Source organism: Nicotiana tabacum, chromosome 7 (assembly GCF_000715075.1).
Source record: "Nicotiana tabacum cultivar K326 chromosome 7, ASM71507v2, whole genome shotgun sequence".
NCBI classification, from domain to species: Eukaryota; Viridiplantae; Streptophyta; class Magnoliopsida; order Solanales; family Solanaceae; genus Nicotiana; species Nicotiana tabacum.
In genome coordinates this window covers 178,554,229-178,581,317 of record NC_134086.1, presented here as the reverse complement: position 1 = coordinate 178,581,317, position 27,089 = coordinate 178,554,229, and the positions used below count along the sequence as shown (strand labels likewise).

At 38.6% G+C, this 27,089-nt stretch overlaps 1 protein-coding gene across 2 annotated transcripts; it reads left to right on the top strand.

Moving 5' to 3' along the window:
• The first annotated feature begins 6,874 nt into the window (after positions 1-6,874).
• LOC107767368 (uncharacterized) lies at positions 6,875-25,908 on the top strand. Of its 2 annotated transcripts, XR_012693714.1 has the most exons (10): positions 6,875-7,197; positions 7,282-7,372; positions 8,685-8,752; positions 10,092-10,187; positions 11,401-11,457; positions 22,676-22,744; positions 24,219-24,287; positions 24,393-25,420; positions 25,516-25,579; positions 25,744-25,908. XR_012693714.1 is itself a non-coding variant. In XM_075218216.1 (8 exons), exons 1-8 carry the CDS (start codon positions 6,985-6,987, stop codon positions 25,368-25,370), a joined length of 1,641 nt encoding a protein of 546 aa, XP_075074317.1. In that variant the 5' UTR covers positions 6,876-6,984; the 3' UTR covers positions 25,371-25,908. The 2 variants fall into 2 exon arrangements, 1 of the variants encoding a protein (XP_075074317.1); XM_075218216.1 differs by having other exon boundaries at positions 6,876-7,197; positions 24,393-25,908.
• The last annotated feature ends 1,181 nt before the right edge of the window (positions 25,909-27,089 follow it).

The following is a 27,089-nucleotide window of genomic DNA, read 5'->3' as shown; positions in this document are numbered from 1 at the left end:
CAGAGACCTGGCAAAGCACAATAAGAGCATGCTAATGAAATGGCTAGGGAGATTTGGAGATGAAAACTCTAGCTTATGGAAGGAAGTGGTTGCTGCCAAACATGGACAACAGTCCCACTGGTGCACTAAACACAACAGAGCACCTCACGGAGTAGGCCCTTGGAAGCATATCAGCAGCCTGTGGGAGGAATTCTCACAGAACATATCATTCAAGATTGGAAATGGGTTACATGTCAAGTTTTGGATGGATAAATGGTTAGACACGAGTAGAGGTGTGCATTCAAATCGGTTTATCGATAAATTGAATCTATTATTTGTTATCCGTTTATCGATTTCGATTTCGATTTCGAAATTTTCCTTATCAAGTTATCGATTTCGATTTTGTCCTCTTCGATTATCGGTTTATCGATAAACCGATAAAATATACTAAAAAGGTATTTTTTTACCCTTATTCTATAATACTCTTTCCTTTACCCTAAGTCTCTAACCCTATTATTTCTTCTACCACATTTAAGGAATGAACATATTTAAAGCTCAAGAGAATGAAGTTCAAATTAATGGAAAACAGAATTAGCCGTGATGATGTATTTTTTTTATACCGTTGGAGTGTTGGTGGCATACATTTGATCTCTTACTTTAGTTTCGTTGCATGTTCTTGTTGACACAACTTTTATGTTATAAACGGTGTTCGTCTTATTTTAGCTTCTTTTTGTCCATATTACTTAGGCGTGTTTATAGTAATATACTTTCCGTGGAATCCCGCAAATTTTCTTATTGGTGTAATTGATAACCGAATCGATAAACCCCAAAAATCGATAAATCAAAATCGAAAAAATCGAAACCTTATTGAAACGATAACGATAAGCATATGTACAAATCGATAATCGATAAGTAATTATCGATAAGGGTAAAAATCGAATCGATAAATCAAATGCACACCCCTAGGCACAAGCATCCTAAAGGACATTTATCCATCCCTATATCAAATAGTCAATGCACCAGACTCAACAATAGTTCAAAACAGATCAAAAGAAACTTGGGACCTCCTATTTAGAAGGAACATGCAGGATTGGGAACTAGAAAGTCATCTGGAACTGTATGGAAGACTTGGGAACTTCTCCATGAATGAACAAGCATCAGACAGACTCAAGTGGGGTAACTTTGAATCAGGGTCCTACACTGTGAAGACAGGCTACAAACACTTCCGTGAGCAGAATTAAATTATTGATTCTTGGCCCTGGAAAATGATTTGGAAGACAAAAGTGCCCACAAAAGTCACCTGCTACTCATGGACAGCTCTAAGGGGAGCTTGTCTTACACAAGATAACCTATGTAGCAGGAGTTTCCAACTAGCTAATTGATGCTACATGTGCCAACACAACTTAGAGTCTATTAACCATCTTCTTCTTTACTGCCCAGTAGCCACTTCCATCTGGTCTATGTTTTTTTCCATTATGGGAATAAGCTGGACCTTACCTCAGGCATTAAGGAAGCAGTTGAAGAGTGGAACAAGTGGAAAGTTGACAGAGCCATCAGGAAAATCTGGAAGATGATCCCTCCTTGCGTCTTTTGGGTTCTTTGGATAGAGAGGAATCACAGATATTTTGATGGAGTTTCAACTCCTCCTCATTTTTTGAAAGCTAAAGGTCCAGTGTACCTTTTTAGTTGGAGCAACCTAACCCCTGTAAATAATGTTGCCTCCTTTTTAGATTTTATCAGTTCACTTACTTTGACTTAGGCCATACTTTTGTTCTTTTGTTTTCTTTGTTAGCTCTCTGGCGGGAAACACATTGTAATGGAGCTAACAACGGTCTATTTTGTATTTTCTGCATTTTCTGGATGCCATCAATGAAACATCTCACTTCATCAAAAAAATTATTAACAAACACCGTAATAATAATTTCTACATTTATTAATATTTCAAAATCAATATTAAGCTGCAACTTTAATATATTTCGAAATTATCAACAAAAAAGGAAAAGAAAAAAGAGCAAAATCAAGACAAACTAAGATAATAATTCTTTTCTAAACTTTTTTAAAGATATAATTTTATACATTTTTCAGAGCTCTAAAATATTAGCCTTTAAGATACTTCAATATTACCAAAAAACAAAGTAAAATTAAGAGAAACTAAGATTATATTTCACATATTTTTCAATGTTCAAATATAAATAAGAAAATAAACATTTCTCGATATCCTAAAATCAGATTATTATTTGGCATACATGGCAGAGATTATAAGTGAAGCTATCATAATTATCAATTACGATAATCGGCCTCTTTGCCTGCTTAGCATTATTCGATAATTCAACACAAGTAACGAATCTATTCTGCGATATAAAAGTGAAAGGTGTTTTTTCGAGCCGCTTTTTGCTTCTTATTCGAAGAAGGGAGCTGCCAGAGCCGAAGAGAATTGGAAAAGCTAGGGTATTTTTGTGAAAATAAAGCGAGATAGATGTGTTTTTGATGTTAATGTGAATGACGGGAGATTGTAAAGAGGAGGGAGGGACGATAATGCCGGCCATAAGAGATTGATGAGATGAATGAAACGCTGACGTTTGAGATTGTGATTGGATGCCGGAGATCTAAAACGGCGGCAATGGTGAAAGGGTGGAAGTTTTTTTTTCCTTTAGAAGAAAATCGGAGGCGTTGATAAAGGCGGGTTTCATATTCATAATAACTTCTAGAATTGAATTAGGTCTCATTTGTTTGCACTTAATGGAAGTTTAAATCTTAATCATTCAGATCTCAGACATTAAGTGCGTTTGTTTTTAAAGTTTGAATCTTAATTATTCAGATCTTGATCATTAAGTGTGTTTGTTTTTTTACTTCACAACCATTTAATAGATCTGAATAGGTCTGTGTGATTAAGATCTATAACATAGACTTAATTTCATTAAGATGCTATCACATATTCATTATTAACTGTCGCCACCGCCTATCATTATCAACTACCACTATGCTGTCACCACCACCACCACCACCACCTCAACCACCACCACGCCACCATCATCCTCAATCATAGCCTCCACCATTATCGACCATCAGCACCCACTATCCCCACCACTTCGACCACCATCATTCTCACCCACAATCAGCACTCATCCACCTTAACTACCACAACTGACCATCCCATCACCATCAACAACCACAGGTGGCACTGCTCATCATTATAACCTACCACCACTCACCCCTCACCTTCCTCAGTCACAACTACTATCACCAACCACCACTATCATCCTCAATCATAATCGCCGCCACTATCATTCACTACTCGCTACTAGCATGAACCACAATCATCAACCAAAACTACCACCAACCACAGTTTGCATTCACCCGTTAGCCATCACCACAACAACTATCATATTTTAAAAAATAATATATTTTATTGATAAAATATTAGATTAATTACTTCGTTTGAATTTTATGTTTATTAATTTTCAAATAAAGATAAATTTTATACATTCAGACGTTAAAAATCAAACAGTTTTAATTATTTCTATTCAGATCTTAATACACATCTTAATACATTCAGATGTGCATTCAGATTCAGATGTCTTAATCTTAATACATATCTTAATATTCAGATGTATATTCAGATTCAGATGTCTTAATCTTAAAAAAAACAAATGAGGCCTTAGAGTCTCTACTACCGGCTACTGCTTACATTAGTATTTCAAAAATTTAGCCAAATATAATTATGTGATATGTACAAGTAGACCTTATTTTGCAGAAATGACATCAGGTAGTTACTTTACAGTTTACATGGTTTTATTTAAGAATTAGCCAATAAATCCTGAATTTTAATTTTTTTAGTTCAAATTTTTTGGTTTAAAATTTTAGAACAAAATATATACTTATCCCTAGTTTATTTCTATTGCTTTGCTCTTGATAACCAATACATGTAAGGTCATGCATTGGCAAAATTTTGCTCTTTCCTAATGTTTCTGGGGTCTATAAATTGAGTTTACGGGCATGGTAGTCGAAAATGTCTGTGCCTAAATATTTTTGCAAATGGTGGACTCCTTTATTTTATTTATTTTTCATTTCTGAATTAAATGGAGAGTGTTGGAGCACTAGAGAAATTTTTTATATTTGGTATTTAATTCACTTATTAACTTGATTTCTTATGTGTATACATGAAAAATTTGTTCTCTTACCTCGATTAAATTTACAAAAAAAAAAAATATGTATTTCACAAATTTATTGTTTTCTTTCATGACTGTCAAATTGACTAGTATCAAATAAAGAAAACGTGGCGACCAACCAGTATTTTACTTAAGGCTGTATTGTGGTCCGGGCCCAGCCCGGGACCGCGAGCTCAAATAGGCTTTGGGCTAAACGGTCTAGCCCGTATGGTCCGGTCCCAAGCGGTCTTAGGAGCCCACTGTGGGCCGGTCTATCATGGAGAGACTGCGAGCCCGGATCGGCTGGCGTGCCTGGGCTGGTTCAACCGGGCCTAACGGACCAAACAACTATTTTACATTTTTTTTAAATTGGCCAACGGTTGGAAGTTTAAAAACTAGCCGTTGGCCTACCAATTTAGCCATTTGGCTTTTTAAAAAATAGCCATTTCCCCCAAACTTTGTTTTAACTCCAAACTTTTTATAATTACATTTTTTTTTCTATTTTCAACTATAAATTTTTTATTTTTACTCACAAAATCATCAATCTCTCTCTAATTTTCTTCTATAATTGCTTACTTTATTATGTAATTTGTGAAAAATGTGAAGTTGGTGAATTGAAGTATTCAAGTCTTTAACGATATACAATTTTTAAGAAGTTGTTCGTCAATTCGGTAAAGTCGTTCCAACTCTTAAGTTTTAATATTATAGTTTTGTTTGTTTTAGTTTATATAATTATAATTATTATGGACTTTTCTTTAAAAAAAATGTTTGGTGGTAAGGGAAATCTAAAATTGGTGAATTTAGTAGCCAAGCTACTACTACTCCTCTGGCTCTCCGACGCAGACGTGTCACCCGTCCTCCTCCACCTATTATTCTTGATAGTGATAACCCTTGTTTTCAATTTACCGATAGTTAATTTTGCCATGATATTGCACCAGGTCAACAATTAAATGATGAATATATGAATGCTCTTTATGGTAATCCAACTATCGATGAAAATGATGAGGAAAATGATGATTTAGATGAAACACAACCGGATTTAGTTGATACACCTACTAGTCCTGTTGTTAACCCAACTGATAATAATTTAAATGATGCCCCGCCTAACCCTCCTGTAGTAACCCCTACTTTTAATAGACAACCTTCTAGACGGTGCAAAATATCTCTTGTTTGACACTTTTTTATTTAACTATGAGATTAAAATAAGGTTAAGTGTAAAACTTGTGGGACTTTGATGACTCATAAATTTACTGGAGACTGCAGCGGTAGATGTACTTTAACTAGACACATAAAGACACACCCTAAAGATAAAGCTAGATTTATTCAAATGAAAGCTACGCAAGAGGGGACAAGTGTAAGTACTTAGGTTAACCCTAGTACCGGGTCAAATCTAGTTCAACCGGAAATTAACACTGTTATCGGTGGTATTTTATATTACGATCCAAATAAAGATCGTGAAGAATTGGCAAAAATGATTACTGTTATGTGCTTACCCTATAGTTTTCCTTCTAACCCTCACTTTGTGCATTATATTAGAAGAGTTTTTAGCTTATAAAGGATGACCTCATGCAACTGTAAAGAACGATATTTATAAATATAAACATGAATATGAATAATATTTGTGCTATTTATTTACTCATATAAATTATCGCGTTGTTATTACTACTGATATTGGTAGAAGTGGTAATGACTGTGATTATCTTACTGTTACCACTCATTGGATTGATGAGGAATGGAAAATGCAAAAACGCATTATTGCTTATAGAATAATTAATTCACGTCGCACAGGTAAGTTTATTGCTAACGCAATTGCAAATAGTTGTAGATATTTTTGCATTAGAGATAAAATAATGTCAGTTTCAATAGATAATGCTTCTAGTAACAGTAATGCTATAGGCTTGCTTACAACTACACTAAATCCTGCATTTAGTAATATTTTTCATGTTAGATGTATTTGTCACATTTACCATTTAATTGTCGGTGGTGATGTGAAAATATTAAGTGTTGAAATTGAAAAGGTTAAGATGACTCTTAATTGCCTTTTTTATTCAAACCGTAGAAGTAGGCTTAGAGAATATTTTTAAAAATGTGATGAATTTGGCCTTAGAGAAAGAAAGGTTCCTAAACCTTGTCCGACTAGATGGAATTACATGTATGACCTTTTAATGGTGGTATTAACACCTTGTTGTGCTCATTCCATTGGGGGAAGGAAGACTAAGAAATATATTACCATTTTTTATTAATGTTGTAATAATAAAAATTATAAAGGATTCCCTTGAATATTTCTTTACAATTTTTTTTTGTGTTTAAATTTGAATTAGAAGATTTAAGTCACAATTATATAATATAATTTACAAGAAATTACCTTAGATAAAATAATTTCAAAAAAAATAGCCCGGAACACTTAGGTCCGTTTAGGCCCGTGGGCCCAACCCACTTAGCCCCGGGACCATGTGGGCTTAGGCCCATAGTGGGCCGGTTCCACCCTCTAGGACCGTTTGGACCCGGAACTGCTTGGGCCAGACCCACCAGAGCTCGGGACGGTTTGACCTGGCCCGTTTAACCCATTTAGACCCGGGACCGGACCACAATACAACCTTAATTTTACTTCAGATTCTGACGAGGCCAAAATTTAAAAGAATTTGTGTAAATCTCCCTATTCATAGTAGGGAAATAGAAAGGCCCAACTAGAAGCCCAAATTAAGTCCAGATGAATTGATTTGAGAAAGCCCAACTATCTGTGTCTACTACAACAGTTCGGAATCTTCGGACCCTCCGGCATAGCCCGATTCACTTTTCGGAGCAATATTTTCCACCTTCCGGTGGAACCTTTCAGAGTGTACGTGAAAGCACAACAATGGCGTTTTGGTGTAGAGTGAACAACTCCAAAATCAAAACCGTATCAATTCACCTGAAAAGGTCTTATTTTCAATGCCAAGGTTCCAATTCGTTCATTGCCAATGCTTCTTCACATACTTCAGTTCGGATTCTCAGTAACCCTAGCTTAACTATCCAGAAAAGTCCATTTGAATTTGCACAAAGTGTTAGGTTTTTCGCAGCACCTGTACAGGTAAGCTAAGCAATTAAGATCACGTAGTTGTTTTATGTCCATTGATAATCATGCGTGTAGTGATGAGTGTAACTGATTTTGCAGGTGAAAACGAGGAAGGAAGAGAAGGATTCGAGTGGGCCCAGATTGAATCAGGAAATCAAAGCAGATTTTGTTAGGCTTGTCGGCGATGAAGGTGATTTTATAACTCTTCTTTGTACTTTGTCGGTGTTTTTTTTAATTTGTTTCATGAATAAGGAAGTTCGAACTTTTTAGTGGGAGTAGTAGATACCTTGTGGAGTAGTCGAGGGGAAAAAGTGAAGGTTGAATTTGTATGAAGTTTTTATGAAGCAAGATGCTAAGATCAGCATAGTATGGTAGTACAGTATATTGTGCTTAATGTTGAAAGAAAGTCACATTTTTATGGATTCTGACTTCCAAATTTTAATAGGGTTGGCATATGAGATGTAACCTCTAGGAACAGCTTTTGTTGGAAAACTCAAAATGCAAATTAAATGGTCAAAGTTCCTTGGTGTGTGAATATGTTACCCGGGTACCCATAATTAGGATTCTCAATTTCACTCTTCATCCAAAAAAAAAAAAGGATTCTCAGTTTCACATGTTATGACTAGAGTTGCTTATTGGAGCTAGAAGTATAGAAAGTACATTGCTAAATGGAACAGATAACCAAAAAAAAAAAAAAAAATTAGTTGTTTTATTTTTCTTAATAGTCATGGCTGAAAGCATCGCAAAGTATTTTAGCAGAGAACCAAGAATTAGCAAGAGGTTGGTGCTGGAGTAACATGTAAGAAGGATGAAAGCTTAATGAACATTGGAATAATTCCTTATGCATCATACAAAAGGTTAAAATGTGTTGAAGAATTGCCGGATGCTCTACTATATATCAAGCGTTAGAAATAGTATTTAAAGCAATGTTGTTTTGAAATTCTGGACCAAGCAAAGGACTCCATTTATCAAGTTTGAGATTCTTTATGCCTGAAGTCTCGAAGTTATAAAACCAGTAATCTTATGAATCTGTAATTGAATTATAAAGCCAAAACTTAAAGAGATTGAAATGGAATTAAATCAGAGTAGTCTAGTAAAGAAAAAATGAATTCTAACCTATTCACCAAACAATTGATTCTGAGCTGCACATGAAACTCAGCATATTTTTGCTTTGCATCTGTTTGGACAGCACGGTCTAGTTACCCCGAGACATATGTTCATGGCTTTTGGTTGTACACTTTTCTTGTATTACTTTGCCTTACTTCTGTTTAAGAAAATAATATTAGTGAAAGCTTTAGTTTTTTGTTTTGAGTTTTCTCCCTTAGTATGTAAAATGAGAAGAAAAGAGGTAGCTTTAGTGCTCTGGGTTTAAGTCAAGCAGTAGACATTGTTCTAACTGTTATACGCATGTCTCAGAATCTAGTGTAGATTAATTGCTATTATATGATACAGTTTTTGTTTATTTCCTATTATTTCAGGTCTTATTCTTTGTATTTTTGCAGGTCATCGCGTAGTGTCAATATGTGAGGCATGGGAACTTGCAAGAAGTCTCAATCTTGATTTGGTGGAGGTAAGAAGTGTCAATCATGAGGCTTACTTACAGTTACAAGAGCGATACTACTGACAGGAAAACATACTAGGATAAACTAACGCAAATGTCAAATTAATGCTTATTATAACATGAAAACACAATGAGGGAAATAAACTTTCTCGCTGAAGATCTTTTCTGGTTCATAAGCAGCGTTTGGGCTTATTTGTTGCTTTCCTTGTTACCTTGGTACAGTGATGACTGAGCAAGTCTGTCATATTGAGCTTGATCGTTTCTTGTTGATAGGACAGTTTCCCTTTGTATCATTCTTCCCTTTCTTGACTGATTCTGTCCTCTTCGTTTCACGTCTTGTATTACTCAATTCTGCTCTCTTCAATTCACGTCATAGCAGCTCAATATGCAATTAAGCGGGGCTAACAAGAAAAGTCACAAAGAACTGACTTTTGTCAATCTGATGGATTAAAGTTTTGGTTTAGTTGTCAACTCATCTTACAAGATTTGAAACTTCTTATTAATTCGATTCTGTTGCAATGTAGAGTGCCTGTGTACATAGGCCGTGGTTGAAATGTTCTCAAATCTGGTCATGGACTGGATAAGACGATTGCTAAGAGAAAATTAAGTGAAAAGACGTCTAGTTTATCGAAAAACAAAGGTCTTTTGTTCGTTGAAAGAAGTGTATATAAACATTTTCTTGGCTTTCTTGCTACTAGGAGAAGATTATATTGAGAAGGATGTCTTATTTTCGCCACAAGCCGTAAAAAGTAGTTTTTCAACCAATTTTAAGTAATACAGATATGTGAAGATGAGGTGTGTGCATATCAAGTATGACATTATTTGGTTAGTGAACTTAAGAAGTCAGGATAAGGAGGGACGTACACCTACTTCCCTTACTGAAGTTTGTAAGCTTCTCCATATATTCTGGTAAGACAAGAAAGCATATGGGAATTAGTGATAGGGAATTAATCATATTTTCATATACCAAATGGAAGGATAGTATCAAAAAAAAAAGTAGTATTAAAAAAAAAAGAGAACCTATACCAAATGGGAGGACAAATGGGAAAAAGAAGGCTTGTAAAGATACTTCGGATGTGAAATGTCTCTCTAATTAACAACTTCTCTTGCCAAATGATGTGGCTTCCTAATCTTTGGAAAGAGTTGAAGTTGCTAATCCATTCTTCTGCAATTCTCTATATCCTTCTTCACTTCCACTTTTAGCTTAAATCCGACATCAATAGGGAAGGAATAAGGGAAGGGGTCTAATAGGTGTTAGTATATGGTTTCCCAATAAGGCAGGACCATTTAATAATATGTGGTTCCATCTGATATACTGTATGCTAAATTGGCTTTTGTGATTTTGCAGGTGTCACGAAATGCCAAACCACCAGTCTGCAAAATTATGGACTACCACAAAGAGAAGTATCAACAACAATTAAAGGACAATGCTAAAAAAAGCAAGGTACGTTCTCCCTCAATAATGCCTGTGTATTAGAGGTGTTGCTAGCATCAGTTAATTGGTGTTTATTTTGTATCTCAAGCCAATCTTTAGCTTCAATATCATATAAATGTGGTATTGATCGTGAGTTAAAACTGTTTAATTAGAGCTGCCAAGTCTAGTTGAGGCTTGACTCTGGAAAAGTTTGATGAAGTCGAGCTCAACTAAGCTACCTCCATTCTTTTTGGCTCAAATTAATTCTTTAAGGTCAAGTGATCTGAAGCATTGAAGCTTGGATCCACTTGTTCTTCTACTGCATCTTTAATGATGATATTCCATACTTGATTTATGTTTATATATGTAGGAAGAAGGTGATTTTGTAAGTTTACTGGTAAAATCTCTCCCTATCACATAGAATCTGACCTTGAAAGTCCTAGGTGTTCTTACTGGTGGAAATTTATGGGCTGTTCGCACCCGTGTGGCCTAGTGGTCGTGAGTTTAGAACCATGAGGTCTTAGGTTCAATTCCTAACAGAGACAATAAACACTAGGTGATTTCTTCCCATCTGTCTAAGCCTTGGTAGATAAAGTTACCTGGTACCTGTTGGTGGTGGGAGGTAGCAGGTATCCCGTGGAATTTGCTTTGATGCGCGCAAGCTAGCCCGAACACCACGGTTATCAAACTTTTTTTTTAAAATCTATGGGCTGTCTATTGGAAATTGCCAAGTGTTAACATAATCCGGATATTTTTTTAGGTCACATAAGTCTCCCAGATGCAAAACTGCTTCCATGATGTTGAAAATTGGATATGCATGATTAAAACTGTAATAAATGATCACAACAGATAATAGTAGTTCTCCTTGTAAAAAACGCAGGTAATAGTAGTTCTTATCCTCTGGATGTAAAAGACCCATGTCCAACTGTCACGCAAAATCTTGCTTTTTTTTTGGGGGGGGGGGGGCAACCGTGACCTTTTATAGAGTAACCTCGTCGCATGCATGCATAAATGATGGTGGACCCCTATTTTTCCTTTTCAATATTGTGGTAGTTTTTTTGTTTGCCTTTGAGAGAATAAGCAAGAATCAGATAAAATTGGCATGCCCTTCTTAGAAAAGATATAATTGGCATGCAAAAAGTTCAGATGTAAAGGGGCAGTGTACAATTATTAGTCAATTTTTTTTGGCTCTGCTTTAGTTAATTGCCTTCAGTACTTGATTTTTACTTGTAATATTTTGCAGTCTGAGTTAACTTTGAAGAAGGGAGATTGTAAAGAAGTCCGATTTGTTGGAAAAATCGTAAGTCTATTGCTTGTTTTTCTCCGTTATAGCATTCCCATGACATATCAAATCCGGTGCCTTACTTATGATCACAGTACAATAGAACTAAGCCTTTCCTGAAGCTCTGCACAAAATTTGGTATTTTGATGTCAGTGGAGTTCTTATTTTTTTTTTTTTTTGAGAAGGTAACATATTTATATATTAATAAAAAGACTTCACTAAAAAAGTGAAGTCACCCATATTTACAAAGAAAGTGCCCATAAAACCTTGGTCATCTCACAAGGAATCTAGAACATCAAAATGCATTCATGATCCTCCATAAACTTTCCTTTACACCAAAAATAGAAAAGAGCCAAACATTTCATTTTTATCTTCTGGATGTTACTGGACTTGTCTTCAAAACATCTTTGGTTTCTCTCTTCCCAGATTGTCCCCCATATGCATGCTGAAACTATTCTCCATCTCTCTTTATAGCTAGAAATGTTGCCATCTTTATTTCAGCAAGTTACAACAACAACAACAACCTAGTATAATCCCACAAGTGGGGTCTGGGGAGGGTAATATGTACGCAGACCTTACCTCTACCCTGAGGGGCAGAGAGGTTGTTTCCAGGAGACCCTCGGCTCAAGAAAGCAACAAGAGACGCTATATTAGTACTATCAATAGACTCATAATAAAATAACATAAAATTCATAACATAACATAAAATACCATAAAATAACAAAATAACAGCAATATAAGAAATATAGGAAATACGAGAAAGATGTAAAGTATACTAATAACCAACAGATAAAGCCCATCATCAGTAGCTGGTCAGTAGCATCCTAAGACTAACTCCTACTGGCTAGTCTCACTCTAGTGCGCTGCAGAAATATTCACAATTTCTCCCTAACCTACAACCTTAATACTCGACCTCCACAATTCCCTGTTAAGGGCCATGTCCTCAGTAACCCTAAGTCGCGCCATGCCCTGCCTGAGCACCTCTCCCCAATACTTCTTAGGCCTCCCTCTACCTCTCCTCGTATCCACCACAGCCAGTCGCTCACACCTCCTCACCGGTGCATCAGTGTTCCTCCTCTGAATGTGCCCGAACCATCTGAGGCTTGCTTCCCCCATCTTGTCCTCCATGGGGGCCACACCCACCTTCTCTCGAATATCTTCATTCCTAATCTTATCCCTCCTTGTATGCCCGCACATCCACCTCAACATCCTCATCTCTGCAACTTTTATCTTCTGGATGTGTGAGTTCTTAACCGGCCAACACTCGGTCTCATACAACATGACAGGCCTAACCACTGCTCTATAAAATTTACCTTTCAGTAACGGTGACACTTTCTTGTCACATAGGACTCCCGTCGCTAACCTCCACTTCATCCACCCCACCCCTATACGGTGTGTGACATCCTCGTCGATCTCCCCGGTCCCCTGAATAACTGACCCAAGGTACTTGAAACTACCCCTCTTAGGGATGACTTGAGAATCAAGCCTCACTTCCACTCCCGCTTCCGTCGGCTCGGCCCCAAATTTGCACTCGAGGTATTCCATCTTCGTCCTGCTCAACCTGAAACCTTTTGACTCAAGGATATGCCTCCAAACCTCTAGCCTCTCGCTGACGCCGCGTCTTGTCTCGTCAATTAGGACTATGTCATCAACAAATAGCATGCACCATGGCACCTCCCCTTGAATATTATGCATTATGGCATCCATCACCAGGGCAAATAGGAAAGGGCTGAACGCAGACCCTTGGTGCAACCCCGTAAACAACCGGAAAATAATCGGAATCGCCTCCTGCTGTCCTAACCCGAGTCTTAGCTCCATCATACATGTCCTTAATCGCCCTAATGTAGGCAACCGGGACCCCTTTAGCCTCTAAGCATCTCCATAAGACCTCCCTAGGAACCCTGTCGTACGCTTTCTCTAGATCGATAAACACCATGTGGAGATCCTTCTTCTTATCCCTGTATTGTTCCACCATCCTCCTAATAAGGTGGATAGCTTCTGTGGTAGATCGCCCCGGCATGAACCCGAACTGGTTGTCTGAAATAGACACCGTCCTTCGCACTCTCATTTCTACCACTCTCTCCCAGACTTTCATGGTATGACTTAGTAATTTAATACCCCTATAGTTGTTACAGCTCTGGATATCGCCTTTGTTCTTATACAACGGAACCATTGTACTCCACCTCCACTTTTCAGGCATCCTATTAGTCTTGAATATAACATTAAACAACCTAGTAAGCCATTCTAAGCCTGCTCTACCCACACACCTCCAAAGTTCAACCAGAATTTCATCTGGCCCGGTAGCTCTGCCCCTTTTCATCTTACGCATTGCCTCCATGACCTCATCGACCTCAATGTCCCTACAATCACTTAATTCATGGGGGTTGTCGGTATTCCTCAATTCACTTAGTACAATATCCTGATCCCCTTCCTCATTTAGAAGTTTATGAAAGTAGGTCTGTCATCTCCTCTTAATCTGGTCATCCCCCATCAAAACTTTGCCGTCATCATCTTTTATGCACCTCACTGGGTCCAGATCCCGAGCCGTCCTCTCTCTCACCTTAGCGAGTCGGAGTAACTTCTTCTCCCCGCCTTTGTTCCCTAATTCCTCATACAAACGACCAAAAGCTGTCGTCTTAGCCTCCGTCACTGCCATCTTCGCCTCCTTCCTAGCTACCTTATATCTCGCAATGTTCGCTCTCTTCTCCTCCTCGCCAGTGCTCCCTACTAACCGCAGGTAAGCCACCTTCTTCGCTTCCACTTTACCTTGGACAACTGCATTCCACCACCAGTCTCCTTTGTGGCCACCGGCGTGGCCCGAAGATATCCCTAACACCTCTCTTGCCGCCTTATATAGTCCGCCGTCGTCGACCACATAGTGTTTGTGTCCCCACTACTTCTCCAAGCTCCCATTGCCGACAACCTTCCTTCCAACTCCTGAGCTTTATCCTTAGTCAAGGCGCCCCACCTAATCCTCGGGCGGCCTCGTACTGACCTCTGCTTCCTCCTTATCATAATACTAATGTCCATCACCAAAAGCCTATGTTGCGTTGCAAGGGTCTCACCTGGGATAACTTTGCAATCCTCGTACAACCTTCTGTCGCATCTCCTGAGGAGGAGATAGTCAATCTGAGTCTTCGCCACCGAACTTTGGTAAGTAACCAAATGCTCCTCCCGCTTCGGAAAACCTGAGTTCGCAATCACTAGATCAAATACCTTGGCAAAATCCAGCAGCGAAGTGCCCCCTCCGTTCCGTGCCCCGAAACCAAAGCTCGCCATGCACCTCAGTATAACCACCTGCAGACGACCCAATATGACCATTGAAATCCCCCCCTATGAATAACCTCTCGGAAGGCAGAATACTACGAATGATGTCATCCAACCCCTCCCAAAAGTGCCTTTTAATCTCCTCATCCAAGCCTACTTGCGGCGCGTACACGCTAACGACATTTAAAGTACACTCACACACCACCAATTTAATAGTCATTAGTCTATCATTCACACGCCTGACCTCTACCACCGACTCTCTAAAATGGCTATCTACAAGGATACCCACTCCATTCTTACCCCTCACGACTCCAGAGTACCACAACTTATACCCATCCGTGTTTTTCGCCCTCGATCCGACCCACCTAGTCTCCTGGACACACGCTATATTAATCTTCCTTTTCTGAAGGATCTTCGCCTATAGGCTCCCTTGCCCCCTATAGACTTACTCGTTAGCGAACCTATGTTCCATGATCCGATTCTCAACCTATAGGCTCCCTTGCCCCCTCTACCTCCCCTGCCTCCCGACCCACACCCTGACCCCGGCCACATTCTTTGCCCCACACTCTGACCCACCCGAGGACATGCCTTTAATCTATCATCCCAGACTGCAGCCACTACACCTACGACAAATCTAAAGAAGACTCGCTAGAGTACAACGAACAACGAATCAAACTAGAAGGAAACAAGTGACTACCAGTACACTAGTTGAATGATTTAACTATTGTGAACTAAAGTAACATCAATTTAGCTAACACCAAAAGGGAAACAGTAGAACGGGAGGTACCAATTCCCGAGAACCAAACCTGTGTTGATTTGCAGTACTCGATGTACTTGCAAGCTCATACACCGCTTCCCACCGCCCTTTGCTGACGCTCGTCCAGATTGCTCTCCTTTGCTAGTGCTCGTGCGCCTAACTTGTCTCCAACAACTTCGAGAATTTCCCTGAAAACACAGAAAAATACCGTGACCCAAAAACCAAAAAGGGCCGTCACCGCTACCACTGGTGTAGCCCCGAAAGTAACTAATAGATAATGGGTTAGTATTCTTCGGACCAATAATGGTCAGATCTGGCTTTTATCGTGGAGACCAAGCATGAGAAGGAAACGATGGACCTAGATCAGCGAGCTCCACAGGTCACTTGAAAACGAGATCTAATTGAGCAAAGCTTTTCAGCAAATTTAAACCCAGAAGATGAAAAACCAAGGGCGTAGCTCAATTGAGTGGTGTCTGGAAAATAGATCAACAGTAGCAAGAGCCAAGAATAATAGTTTTATGTGGAAAATGCCAAAATAGATTAGCTAAGTGGAAGTACAACAAGTTACTGAGACTTAAGCTTAAATATTTTGAAACCCAACAAAAGCATAGGATAAACGACAAAGAATTTACGAAACTGTTGTAGCCAAAAGCACGGAGATTTTGCTTATTATTCTCCGGCGAGGTTTTCGGCAATATCTGGTAACGACGACTAAACTCTTGAAAACGCCAAATCAAAGAATGAGTCATTACACATTTCTTAAAACAATTAGAGTAAGTGTTAGGTTGATTCACGAAGCAGTATGAAGGAGAAAATAAGAAATGGATGAAAAGGAAAAAGACTAAAAATAAATAGGAAAGATTAGGAGAAGAAGCAAACCGATTTCTGACGGAAGCTCGTCGGCGGCGAGATTTGAGAAGTCGGCGAATCCTCAAGTTAGAACATCATTAATTCTTCCCGGCATTGCCCATGAAATTCCCCTTAAGGTGATGAAGATTCTCCATAGTTGTACAGTGAGTTTGCAATGCAAAAAAAGATGGCTAATTGTCTCTGCCTCATCTCCACATAAGTAACATCTAGAACACAAGTGGAATCCTCTTTTGATTAAGTTGTCATGTGTTAGTACTGCCTCTTTTGCCAGTATCCATGTAAAGCAAGCAACCTTTTATGGAATTTTTACTTTCTATATCATCTTCCATGGCCAACAACCAACCTGGTTGTTAGACAAGTTGAATTTCTTGTAAGCAGACCCAACAGAAAGCCTACCCTGCCTATTTCTTTGCCATACGATAAGATCTTGATTAGAGTTGGTACCACTGAATCGCTCCAAAGTATTGTAAAAGTCAGTTACTCTTTCAATCTCCCAATCATTTAGCAATCTTCTGAATGTAAGATTCCATCCCTGATTAGTCTATGCCTCGTGTAATGTTACTTGTTGCTGATTCAAGGAATATATGTCAGGAAAGAGATCCTTCAATGGTCCTTGTCCTAGCCAATTGTCATCCCACAGTGAAATCTTCCTACCATTTCCTACCTTGAACTTGGATTTGTTAATCAGTTTTGGCCACAGATTCCTAATTGACTTTCACACACTGACACCATACGGAGTTCTCACTGATTTGGTTGTCCATTTTCCTTCCGTTCCGTATTTCTCCGTAACAACCTCCGTCCACAGTGATTGTTCATCTGCTGCAAACTTCCATAGCCACTTCATCATCAAATTCTGATTCTGAATTCTTATGTTTTTTATTCCCAGTCCCCCTGCCTTTTTGCTAGTAGTCACAAAGCTCCAATTAACCAGGTGGAACTTCTTCTTCTCACTGTTGCCTTCCCATAGAAAATTCCTTCTTAAGGCATCAATTATCTTCACTACATTGACTGGGATTGGAAAAAGTGACATAATATAAGTAGGCAAAACATCTAGTACAGAGTTAATCAGAGTTAGTCTGCCCCCCATAGATAGATAATGATTCTTCCAATTTGCTAGCTTCTTTTCACACTTCTGCAACACTCTATTCCAAATTCCTTTTGACTTACTCTTGGCTCCCAATGGCATCCCCAGATATACAGTAGGCAGTTCACCTACATTCCCACCTAGAATATCACCAAGACTTTGTAATTCCATTACCTCATTTACTGGATAAATGAAGCTTTTGTATCAATTTATGCGTAGTCCAGAAGTGGCTTCAAAAAGAATGAATATCACCCTTAGTACTTTCAGTTGTTCTCTATCAGCTTCATAGAACACCAAAGTATCATCAGCATACTGCAAATGTGAAATCCTCATGTTGCTAGCAGCCCTGCAATTCACCTTGAAGCCTCTGATCCAATTGTTTGTCTGTGCTCTTTTTAGCATATCGTTCAAACCTTCCATAGCAATAATGAATAAGAAAGGGGAAAGGGGATCCCCTTGTCTCAGACCCCTTTGGGAAGGGAAGAAACTAGCTGGGGCTCCATTGATGAGTACAGAGAAGCTTATAGTTGAGATGCAGTATTTATCCAGTTAATCCATCTTCCACCAAAGCCCATTTTCCTTGGTGTATCAAGCAGAAACTTCCAATTCAAATGATCATATGCTTTCTCTATATCCAGCTTGCATAGTATCTCCGGTTCCCTGCTTGTTTTCCTTGTGTCAATGCATTCATTAGCTATAAGGACAACGTCCCTGATCTGTCTTCCTCTTATGAAAGCTATTTGTTGAGAATCCACCAGTTTATTGACCACCTTTTTTAGTCTCTAAGTCAGTAACTTGGAGATAATTTTGTATATACTACCTATCAGACTAATAGGCCTGAAATCTCTCAGTTCTTTGGCCCCCAGCTTCTTAGGAATCAGAGCGACAAAAGTGGCATTAAGGCTCTTTTCAAAGATTCCTTGTTCATAAAAAAACTGAACAGCAGCTACCACGTCCTTTTTAACCACTTCCCAGCAGGTAGTGAAAAAGGCCATTGTGAAACCATCTGGACCTGGTGCTTTGTCACCTGCACATGCCTTAACACTGTTCCATATTTCCTGCTCTCCAAATGGACTCTCCAGCATTGAGTTATCCTCTGTTGTGATCATCTGGTTGTTTCTGATGCAACCTATTGGCCTCCACTCCTCTTCTTCTGTGTATAGGTTTTGATAGAATCTAATCACCTCCCTCCTAATGTCTTCCGGGTTTTGGAGAGATTCTCTTTCTACTATCAACTGAGCTATATTATTAAATCTCCTGTGAGCATTGGCTCTTCTGTGGAAGAACTTGGTGTTCTTGTCTCCCTCTTTTAACCAAAGGGCCCTGGATCTCTGTCTCCATGCTACTTCTTCATGATTTGCAATCTCCTCAAACTCCATGGTCAATGTGGTTTTTGTGAATATTTCCTCCTCTGTCAAGCTTCTCCGGTCATGTAACTCCTCCAGCACTGCAAGTTGGTTGAGGATACTTGCTTTCTGTAATGCTAAGTTGCCTTGTAGAGTTTTGCTCCATTCCTTAACTTTGTCTTCAAATATTTAAGCTTCAAAGTTAGAATGAAATCTGGCCTTCCTTCACAGGTGAAAGAATTTCACCATTCTTCAATTCTGTCTTTGAATCCTTCAGTGTGCAACCACCAGTTCTCAAATTTAAAGTATGATTTAACTGGATCCCAACTACCACATTGCAGCATCAATGAGAAATGATCTGAGGTAACTCTCTGAAGCATTGATTGCTTTATGTTTCTAAAATCTTCATTCTAGTCAGCAGAAATCAAGAATCTATCCAATCTGGCTGCTATTATATGTCTGTCCCCTTTTCTCCATGTGTACTCTCCTCTTGATAATTGGATGTCTACCAGTTCCATGTCTTCAATGAAGTTTGAAAAGTCAGTCATAGCTCTTGTGAATCTGGAACAATTTTTCTCTGATGGGTACCTTACAGTATTGAAGTCCCCACATACCACCCAAGGTCCATTAAAGAGACCTCTTGCACCTGCTAGCTCCCACCATACTTCCTCCCTCTTTTATCTATCATTAGGAGCATACATAGCTGAAAGATGCCATGTATATTCCTGAGTCTTGCCGGAAAATTTACATGTAATTGTATGTGATCCAACACAACATACCTCCCCCTTCCATATTCTACCATCCCACATTACTACAATACCCCCTCTAGTCCCACTTGCTTCCAACTGAGCAAATTTCACCCATCTATGACCCCATAATTCTTTTACAATCTCCCTAATATCCCCTTCTATTTTAGATTCTTGGAAGCAAAAGATTTCTGCCTTCCAGCTGAGTATCAAGCTTTTAATCAATCTCCTTTTTCTGACTCTATTAAGTCCTCTAACATTCCATGATATGATATTCACTGACATTGGCTATGGCTGATGATGCTTCCTCCCTGCTTCTAGTTCCATTGCTCTTGAAATTACTTCCAATATCTAGACCTTTCAGCTCTTTGAATCCCTTCTTCTTTGTAGTCTGGACAACCTGAGTAACTTCTTTCCCTTTGTTCGCTTGTCTTCTGCTGTCAATTTTCATGTAAAGTTCCAATGCTTCTCTCTCACATCCACTAAAATCCACCCCAAATTCTTTGCTCAATCTGATGATATTCTGATGCACCCAAATTGATGCTTCAAATTCCAGGTCTTTTTCTGCCTCTAAGTTTTGATGGTTTAGAGGCACAACTTCTTCAATTGCCCAGTCCACAAACATATCCGATTTTTTTGACTGCATGTGCATGTTGTTGTATTCCTCTGAATTTTGTCCCTTCCATTCGTGCTCAGCAAGAATCAACATTGCATTATCTTCAGGAATAGCTTCTTGTTGATTTTCTTTATCTCCATCATCCTCCCTCTCGTTTTCCTCTTTTTCTGAGCTGGCGATGTTGTTGCTTTCCTTTGGTTCCTCCAAAACAATGGTTATTTGATTTACCACAGAAGGTTCAAACTGAATAGCTGTTATCTCTTCATTAAAGGGATCTAGCATGTGTTTTGTGAATGGTGTTTTAAAAGGTTTCTCTTCAGATATAATTTGAGCCAATGAATCTGGGCCCAAATCCTTTTTGTTGTAGTGTTGCGAAGCCCTATTAGTATTCATCAAAGAGTCACATGACTGGTCAGTTGCTCTTTTAGGGATAGGCTGAACCTGCTTTGAGCTACCCACATGTCCCATCAAAACACATGTAGCTACTCCCCCTACTGGCCGCTTGACTGCAGCACCGCCGTACGTACTCACCGAAGCTTCACACCAAATCTGAATCTCAAAGACTACCCCTTCACATTCTATTTTCATTATTTTTGGTACTGCAGATCCATCTCCTCTCACCTTTATTCTTGCCCATTTCAAATGATTTTTTAGTTCTGTTTCCTCCTTAGTTTCAATCCAGCCACCACAAAATTCCCCAACTTCTGTGAAAACTTTTTGAGACCATAGATGTAGTGGAAGTCCTACTAGTCTAATCCATACATGGTTCATCATTTTATTTCTTGGAACAGACCCCACCATCGGATTCCACCATTGGAGCTTAACTTTGTGTTTCTTCCAATACCATTTGCTTATCAGTACATGGTTAGCGATTAGCTTCGAAGGAAATTCGAAGAGAAACCTATTTTGGTGCATCTCGTAAATGTTGATACCATGTGCTTGCTTCCAAGAATTTGCTGCCCATTTACGAACTTCTGATAAGGTTGCAATTTCGGAGCTTTCTTCTGTAATGAATCCCACCAGGCACCTACCTAGCAGATCGTTGTGTGTTAAATCTCCAGAAATGTGCATAATGTCTCCTTCTTGTTGGACCTCCGCTTCCTTCATTTCTCTGCTTGCCCACTTATGATTTCTGACTATGTTTGAATACAGAAGTCCTTCAATGACTTTTGGAGCGATAATTGTATTCCGCCGTACCCCGCGATTCATGAACCTTTCTATTTTTGCTGCAACATCTGACCAACCTGAATTGAATGCCACCTCCGGAACAATAACAATTGACCTTCCCCTGTCTTGGACTTTAATGATGGTTATATAACGATCATGTTTGTTGTAGTTCTTCGCACAAAATATTTCTGAGAAATGATCCTTGATTTTCTATCTTTTCACATGATTTCCTTTCACCTTCGAAGCTTCCTTCAGATTTTCACACAACCATACCATCGTCTTCCTGCTGAACGTCGATCTTCTGATTAGGCTTCTCCCTCTCTCTGTCCATTCTTCAGCATTTGTTGAGCATCTCCCTATTTCATATGACTTGAAGCCCATTGCAAAATAGATGATGTTGTTCTCCCTCATTGTAGGATTTTCCCGTTGGATAGGATGAGCAATTGATTTGTCAGCAATAAATGCTGTTAGAAAGTCCCCGGAATCTTGTGTTCTATCGCCGGAAAATAGAAAAGTGTTCAAAATTTGGTGAAACTGGAATGGGTCTGGTCGGACACGCCTAGTGATTAGGCTGAGTGGAGAATTTTTTTTGAAAAGAGGCCCGGAAGCTGGTATTTTGTCGCCGGAAAATAGAAAAGTATTCAGATTTTGATGAAAAGGTGATGGGTTGGGTCGGAAAAGGCTATTGAGCAGGCTGGTTGAAGAAAAAAATTTGAAAAGTGGTCGGGATTAGCCACACGCGCCGGCGCGTGGCTCAGATCTCGCCAGAAAAAGGCTGGACTGTTTTGCCCGTGACGGCGCGTGGAGATCTGGTTACCGGAAATAAGTGCTGGGGTTTGGTCGTTTTGGGGTTGGTTCTCACTAAGGGAGATGAGGTCGTCGGAAAAAGTATGTAGCAAAGCATCTCCGATAGCTTTACATATCACTGTTCTTGAGAGAGTTTGGTATCACTGTTCTCTTTTCTCTTCAACGTTTCTTTTTTGGAATTATATTTTCAAGAAAAAAATGATTGCTTTCGTGCCAGTGGAGTTCTTATGACTACTATGGATGGTGCTTTTTCTTATAAATGAGATACCAGATCCTTAAAGGAGCATATGATAATCATCTGCTAGATAGGTTTGAGTGTCGGTTTCTTATCAGGTTTCAGATTGAATCAGTTGCCTTCATTTTTTGCTTTTGCACTGACTATTTGCCAATGACTAGTGATTCGTTCTGATAGTTGTTTATTATACTTGAAAAGAAGAAACTTTAAAATGATATCCACCTTTAACCATGGAAGCGAACCATATAATTGACAATTGTTTGAAATTTTACAGTTCTTAGTTTTATGATGCCTTGAAATCAATTGTGGGGTTGAATCTCTCTCTCTCTTCCCTCATGCAGGAAAAAAAAGATTTGAAAATTAAAGCAGATACAGTAAAACGAATGATGGAGCGTGGCTATCGGGTGAAGGTACTTAATGTATTTTTTAACCCCCCCCCCCCCCCCAAAAAAAAAAAAAAAAAAAGCATCTGAGTGTTGTGTTTGCTTGTTTTTAATGCAGCTACTCTCACTTTGTTTTTCGTTGCATCGTGCCATCTTCTGTTTTAAGAAAAACTTGCAAATAAAATGTTCTTTCTATTGGCCCGCTGGGCCTCAGTCTAATGGTAAGAGCTCTACGCTTGATGTGTGAGTTAGGCTCACATCACGAGTTTGAAAACTGCCAGACAAAAGCATGATATTTAAGTGGAGAAGGGTAGGAGGACGGGCCTATTATTCGCCGAGCTTCTATGCACTACCGGCCTCGGGGATTTTCCGGTTATCAAAAAACTTAAAATGGTCTCTTTTTGAATGATCAATTTTAACAAGCGTGGAAAATTAGCACCTCATTTTCTCTCATGTGCTTCGAGGTGTCCTTAGTGGCTCAAAAAGCTAGAACACTAATTTTGTTGATTAGGTAAAAGTTTGAAATCAATTGCTTAAAATTTTCAGACTTAGAGGTTGAAATTTAAAGACCATTACGTGCTGTAAGATGTCCTTGTCGGTGCATCACTTTTAACCCCATTGGTTTGATTATGTCATAAAGCATATAAAACATTTTTTAAGGTTGACAGGCTGGTTTTTTAATACATGCATTTGAATTTTCCCGGCCGAGGGTCTATCGGAAACAGCCTCTCTGTCCTACCGGGGCAGGGGTAAGGTTTGCGTACACATTACCCTCCCCAGACCCCACCATGTGGGATTTTACTGGGTAGTTGTTGTTGTTGCATTTGAATTTACCCGAGTTCAATTCAATCTGCTTGCAGATGTTTCTTGGATTTTTTTGATATACAGTAAAGCCGCTTTTAGTATATGTTGATCCTTTTGCTTCGATTATTCTATCACCCTGTCACCTTATCTTGTTGTTGTCACTATAACCTCTCTACCTTCACAAGGTAGGGGTAAGGTCTGCCGTCTACCCCTCCCAGACCCCACTTTGTTGGATTACACTGGGTTTGTTGCTGTTGTATGCTAAAGCCACTTTTAGGGAGATGCTGGTTTTCACTACTTTTTTCTATTTGATATCTTCTGTGACACTTGATTATTATGGAGTTGAGCCAGTCCGCTGTCACATGCATGTTTGGAAAACTAGGGTGCATAATAAGCAACTTGAATGGGTCTTCTATTGTTTACCTGAAGCTTGGCTTCAAGAAAGATCGATAAAATTGCCTTTGTTACTTTGTGAGAAGTCTAAACCAGCTTTGGGCAGGTTTTTTTCTTTTATGGAGCTTTGGACAGGGTATTTTGGTAGCAACTTCATGTTTTTTTAAAATGCGACGTTGATTTCTTGAGGATTTATTGTCTGCAATGTTTTTGGTAAAGCAGATAATGTTGGTTGCATGAGAATGTATGTTTGGTTATCTTTTTATCAAATATAATCAGTTATGATCTTTGTGTTCCTGAACAGTGTACAGCCATGTCCATGGGCAATGAAGGAGAGGATTTGGGAGCAGTGTTATCACGTTTCTCTCCTCTGGTAAGATATGATGCTATACTGTTGGTAGCATCCTGTTTGAAGCTATTGTTAATTGTTATTTTATTATTTAAGTTCTGTGCCTTGGTTGGTTGTTGTTTTCTTTAGATTGAAGATGTTGCCTATATTGAAAGTGGGCCAAGAGTGGAGAAGAAGCAGGCATATATTGTTGTCAGGCATGTTAAGTTCGGTCCATCAAAGAAGGGTTCAGGAAAGAAAGTGTTAAAAGAATGCAAAACTGCCAGTTCTGAAGAAGATGCAGCATCTCAAAGTTCTTTACAATTGGATGAAAACTGTGATGCTGCTGAATCTAGTGTTGAAAGTGACGATGATAGCTGTCAAGAAGAAATGACTGATGAAGATGTGGATGACAAAAGATCAGATTGGAGAGTATCTGGTGCAAAAGGTGATTCCAGAAAGGTTTTTGATTTTGTGGAGGGCGAAAATGTAGGTGCTAGAACTCCAAGTTTTACAAATGTTTCTTCAGATTTTGGACGTGCGAGATCTGTACATGATTCTTCTCGAACTGAAGCAGCTGGGCCTTCATTTGGAGGGCAAAGTAGTTTCAGAAGAGAATTAGGGAACACAGTGCAGGCTCCGTCAGGGGAAGAAAATAGGTATCAAAGAGACCCTAGAAACTCATCCGTACCTACCAAATCAGCTCCTAGTAGCACCCCAAGTTCAAGGAGCACAATGACAGTGGACAACCTATCTGATATAGGAAGGCAACTGCCACTGGATAGGAGTGGCTCGTCACATACTAGAGACCTTGGATCTCAGTTGCTGAGGAAGTCTCCTCTTAATGGGTCTCCGGAGCAACATCCTTCTCATTCTGGTGTTCGAAGTTCTCCATCCTCTGGTTTTGGTATTTTTAGCTCTGCACCAGCAGACAGGACTCCTAGCAAGGAGAGCAATGTTGCTACAGAAAATAGGTACAAGAAAAGTGAGCAGTTTAATTCTGGAAGGAACTCTAGTGCTTCAGATCCTAGAGGTTTACATATGGTTAATCCCCCAGGTAGAAGACCTGATCTTGGTAAGAGGGATGGTCCAGGGAAATACCCGATCTTTAGTGAGAGCTCGAAGTGATCCCAAACCAGAACTCTGGAAACTCAACACTAAGTTGCAGAAATTATATGGTGTGCTTCCAAATTTAGTTTCTACATTTTGAGCAGAGCAAGTAATCTGTTTTACACCTTTTTTATTTTATTGATGAGATGCATCTGACGTGCAGTACGTCTTAGGCTGATTTGTTCTTTTACCGTGTCAGCCGTGCCTCAGAATACCAGAAATGTCTGGTAAGCCTTTCATTCTTTTGAATATTTGGGATTTCTTCGAGATATACTGGGGGAGGGGGAGGGGTAGGAGAGGGGAGGGTATAGGGGTTGTAATAAAAAGTTTATGAGATCTTTTTTGTCCTGCTGTTGCAAAATATTGCATTTTGGAGTTGGTTTGCGTACAGTGGACCTGAGGCCTTCAGATCCGGTGGTGCATACTGGAGTCTCCTCATCAATTTGTTTGTAATTCGATACATTAACATTTAGTCTAATATCTTGATATCTTTATTAGATGAAATGTTATTCTTAGTTCCTCCAGAACAATGAAAATATACTTCCTCTGTTTCAAATTAGCAGTCTTACTTTTCTTTGTAATGCTGTCCACCTTCGCAACAGAGTTAAAAGTGTTTTTCTCCGATTATATTATTTAAGGTTAATCTCTATTGATAGTGTAGAAGTGTTTACGACCGTAAAAGTTAGACCCATTAGTTATTCATTTTCCAAATGGATATTATGGTTCTTATCCATATTTGATCCGTTTTTAAAAAGTTCATTATTTAACTTATTTTTTAGTGGATAATAGGGGTGGTTACTGTTTTCTTTTAATCATTTGCCACACCTATGTAGAACTGTAGATACTTTTATTCTTATTCATGTGTGTGTATTTTAAGGTTTTGGGGATTATTTTTTCAGCAAATAAAAAAGCTGACAGAGTGCAGCAATCTTTCAGCAGTGGGACGTGCTTAGTCATTACGAGAAATTATGTTCGCTTGATTTTATTTCTCAAATTAATTAATTAATTAAAAAAATTAAATTACTTCTTACAAATTTTTTCATAGTACTCTTGTTCAAATACTTTAAAATTATAGTAAATGCATACACCGAATGTAGAAAAGAAAGGAAAGAAAGAATATACCTTGGTTTTCAAAATTTTAGCATTTTAAGAAAATAAGAAATATTGATTACCTTTATTCCAACTTCGCTCTTCAGTGATCTAATTAGTGTTAATTAAATAAGATGTTGCTGGAAAAAATTTAATTAAGATATTTAAGCGATGGATAAAGAATAAATTAAACAAATATTCTTATTTTGTTTTACTCTACAAATTTCTTTATAATTAAAGGTACTGATATCTTTTTAAAGAATAATGTTGAAATATTTTCGTATTTAGCCATTCTAACTCCTATGAGCATCTCGGGGACTCGACCGATTCAGATTTGCCGAAAAGTTTCACTTGTATTTTCTTTTATTTTACACTAGTATCAGTACCCGCGCGATGCGCGGACAAATCATTTCAAATTGCGATGTAGGTTGTTTGAATCATGTACAAATAACCTTAAAATATAAACCTCTCAGATAAAAATTATATAACATGAGAATTTAATTATGAAATATGATATGAAATTATTGTTCAAATCTCGTAGTGAACAACCAATCTTTTTAATATATATTTGTAGCAACCTAACCCCTTGATTTTGGTACTTGTATTTCGTTCCGCTGTCGATATTAAAGAATACTAAACATGTCATAT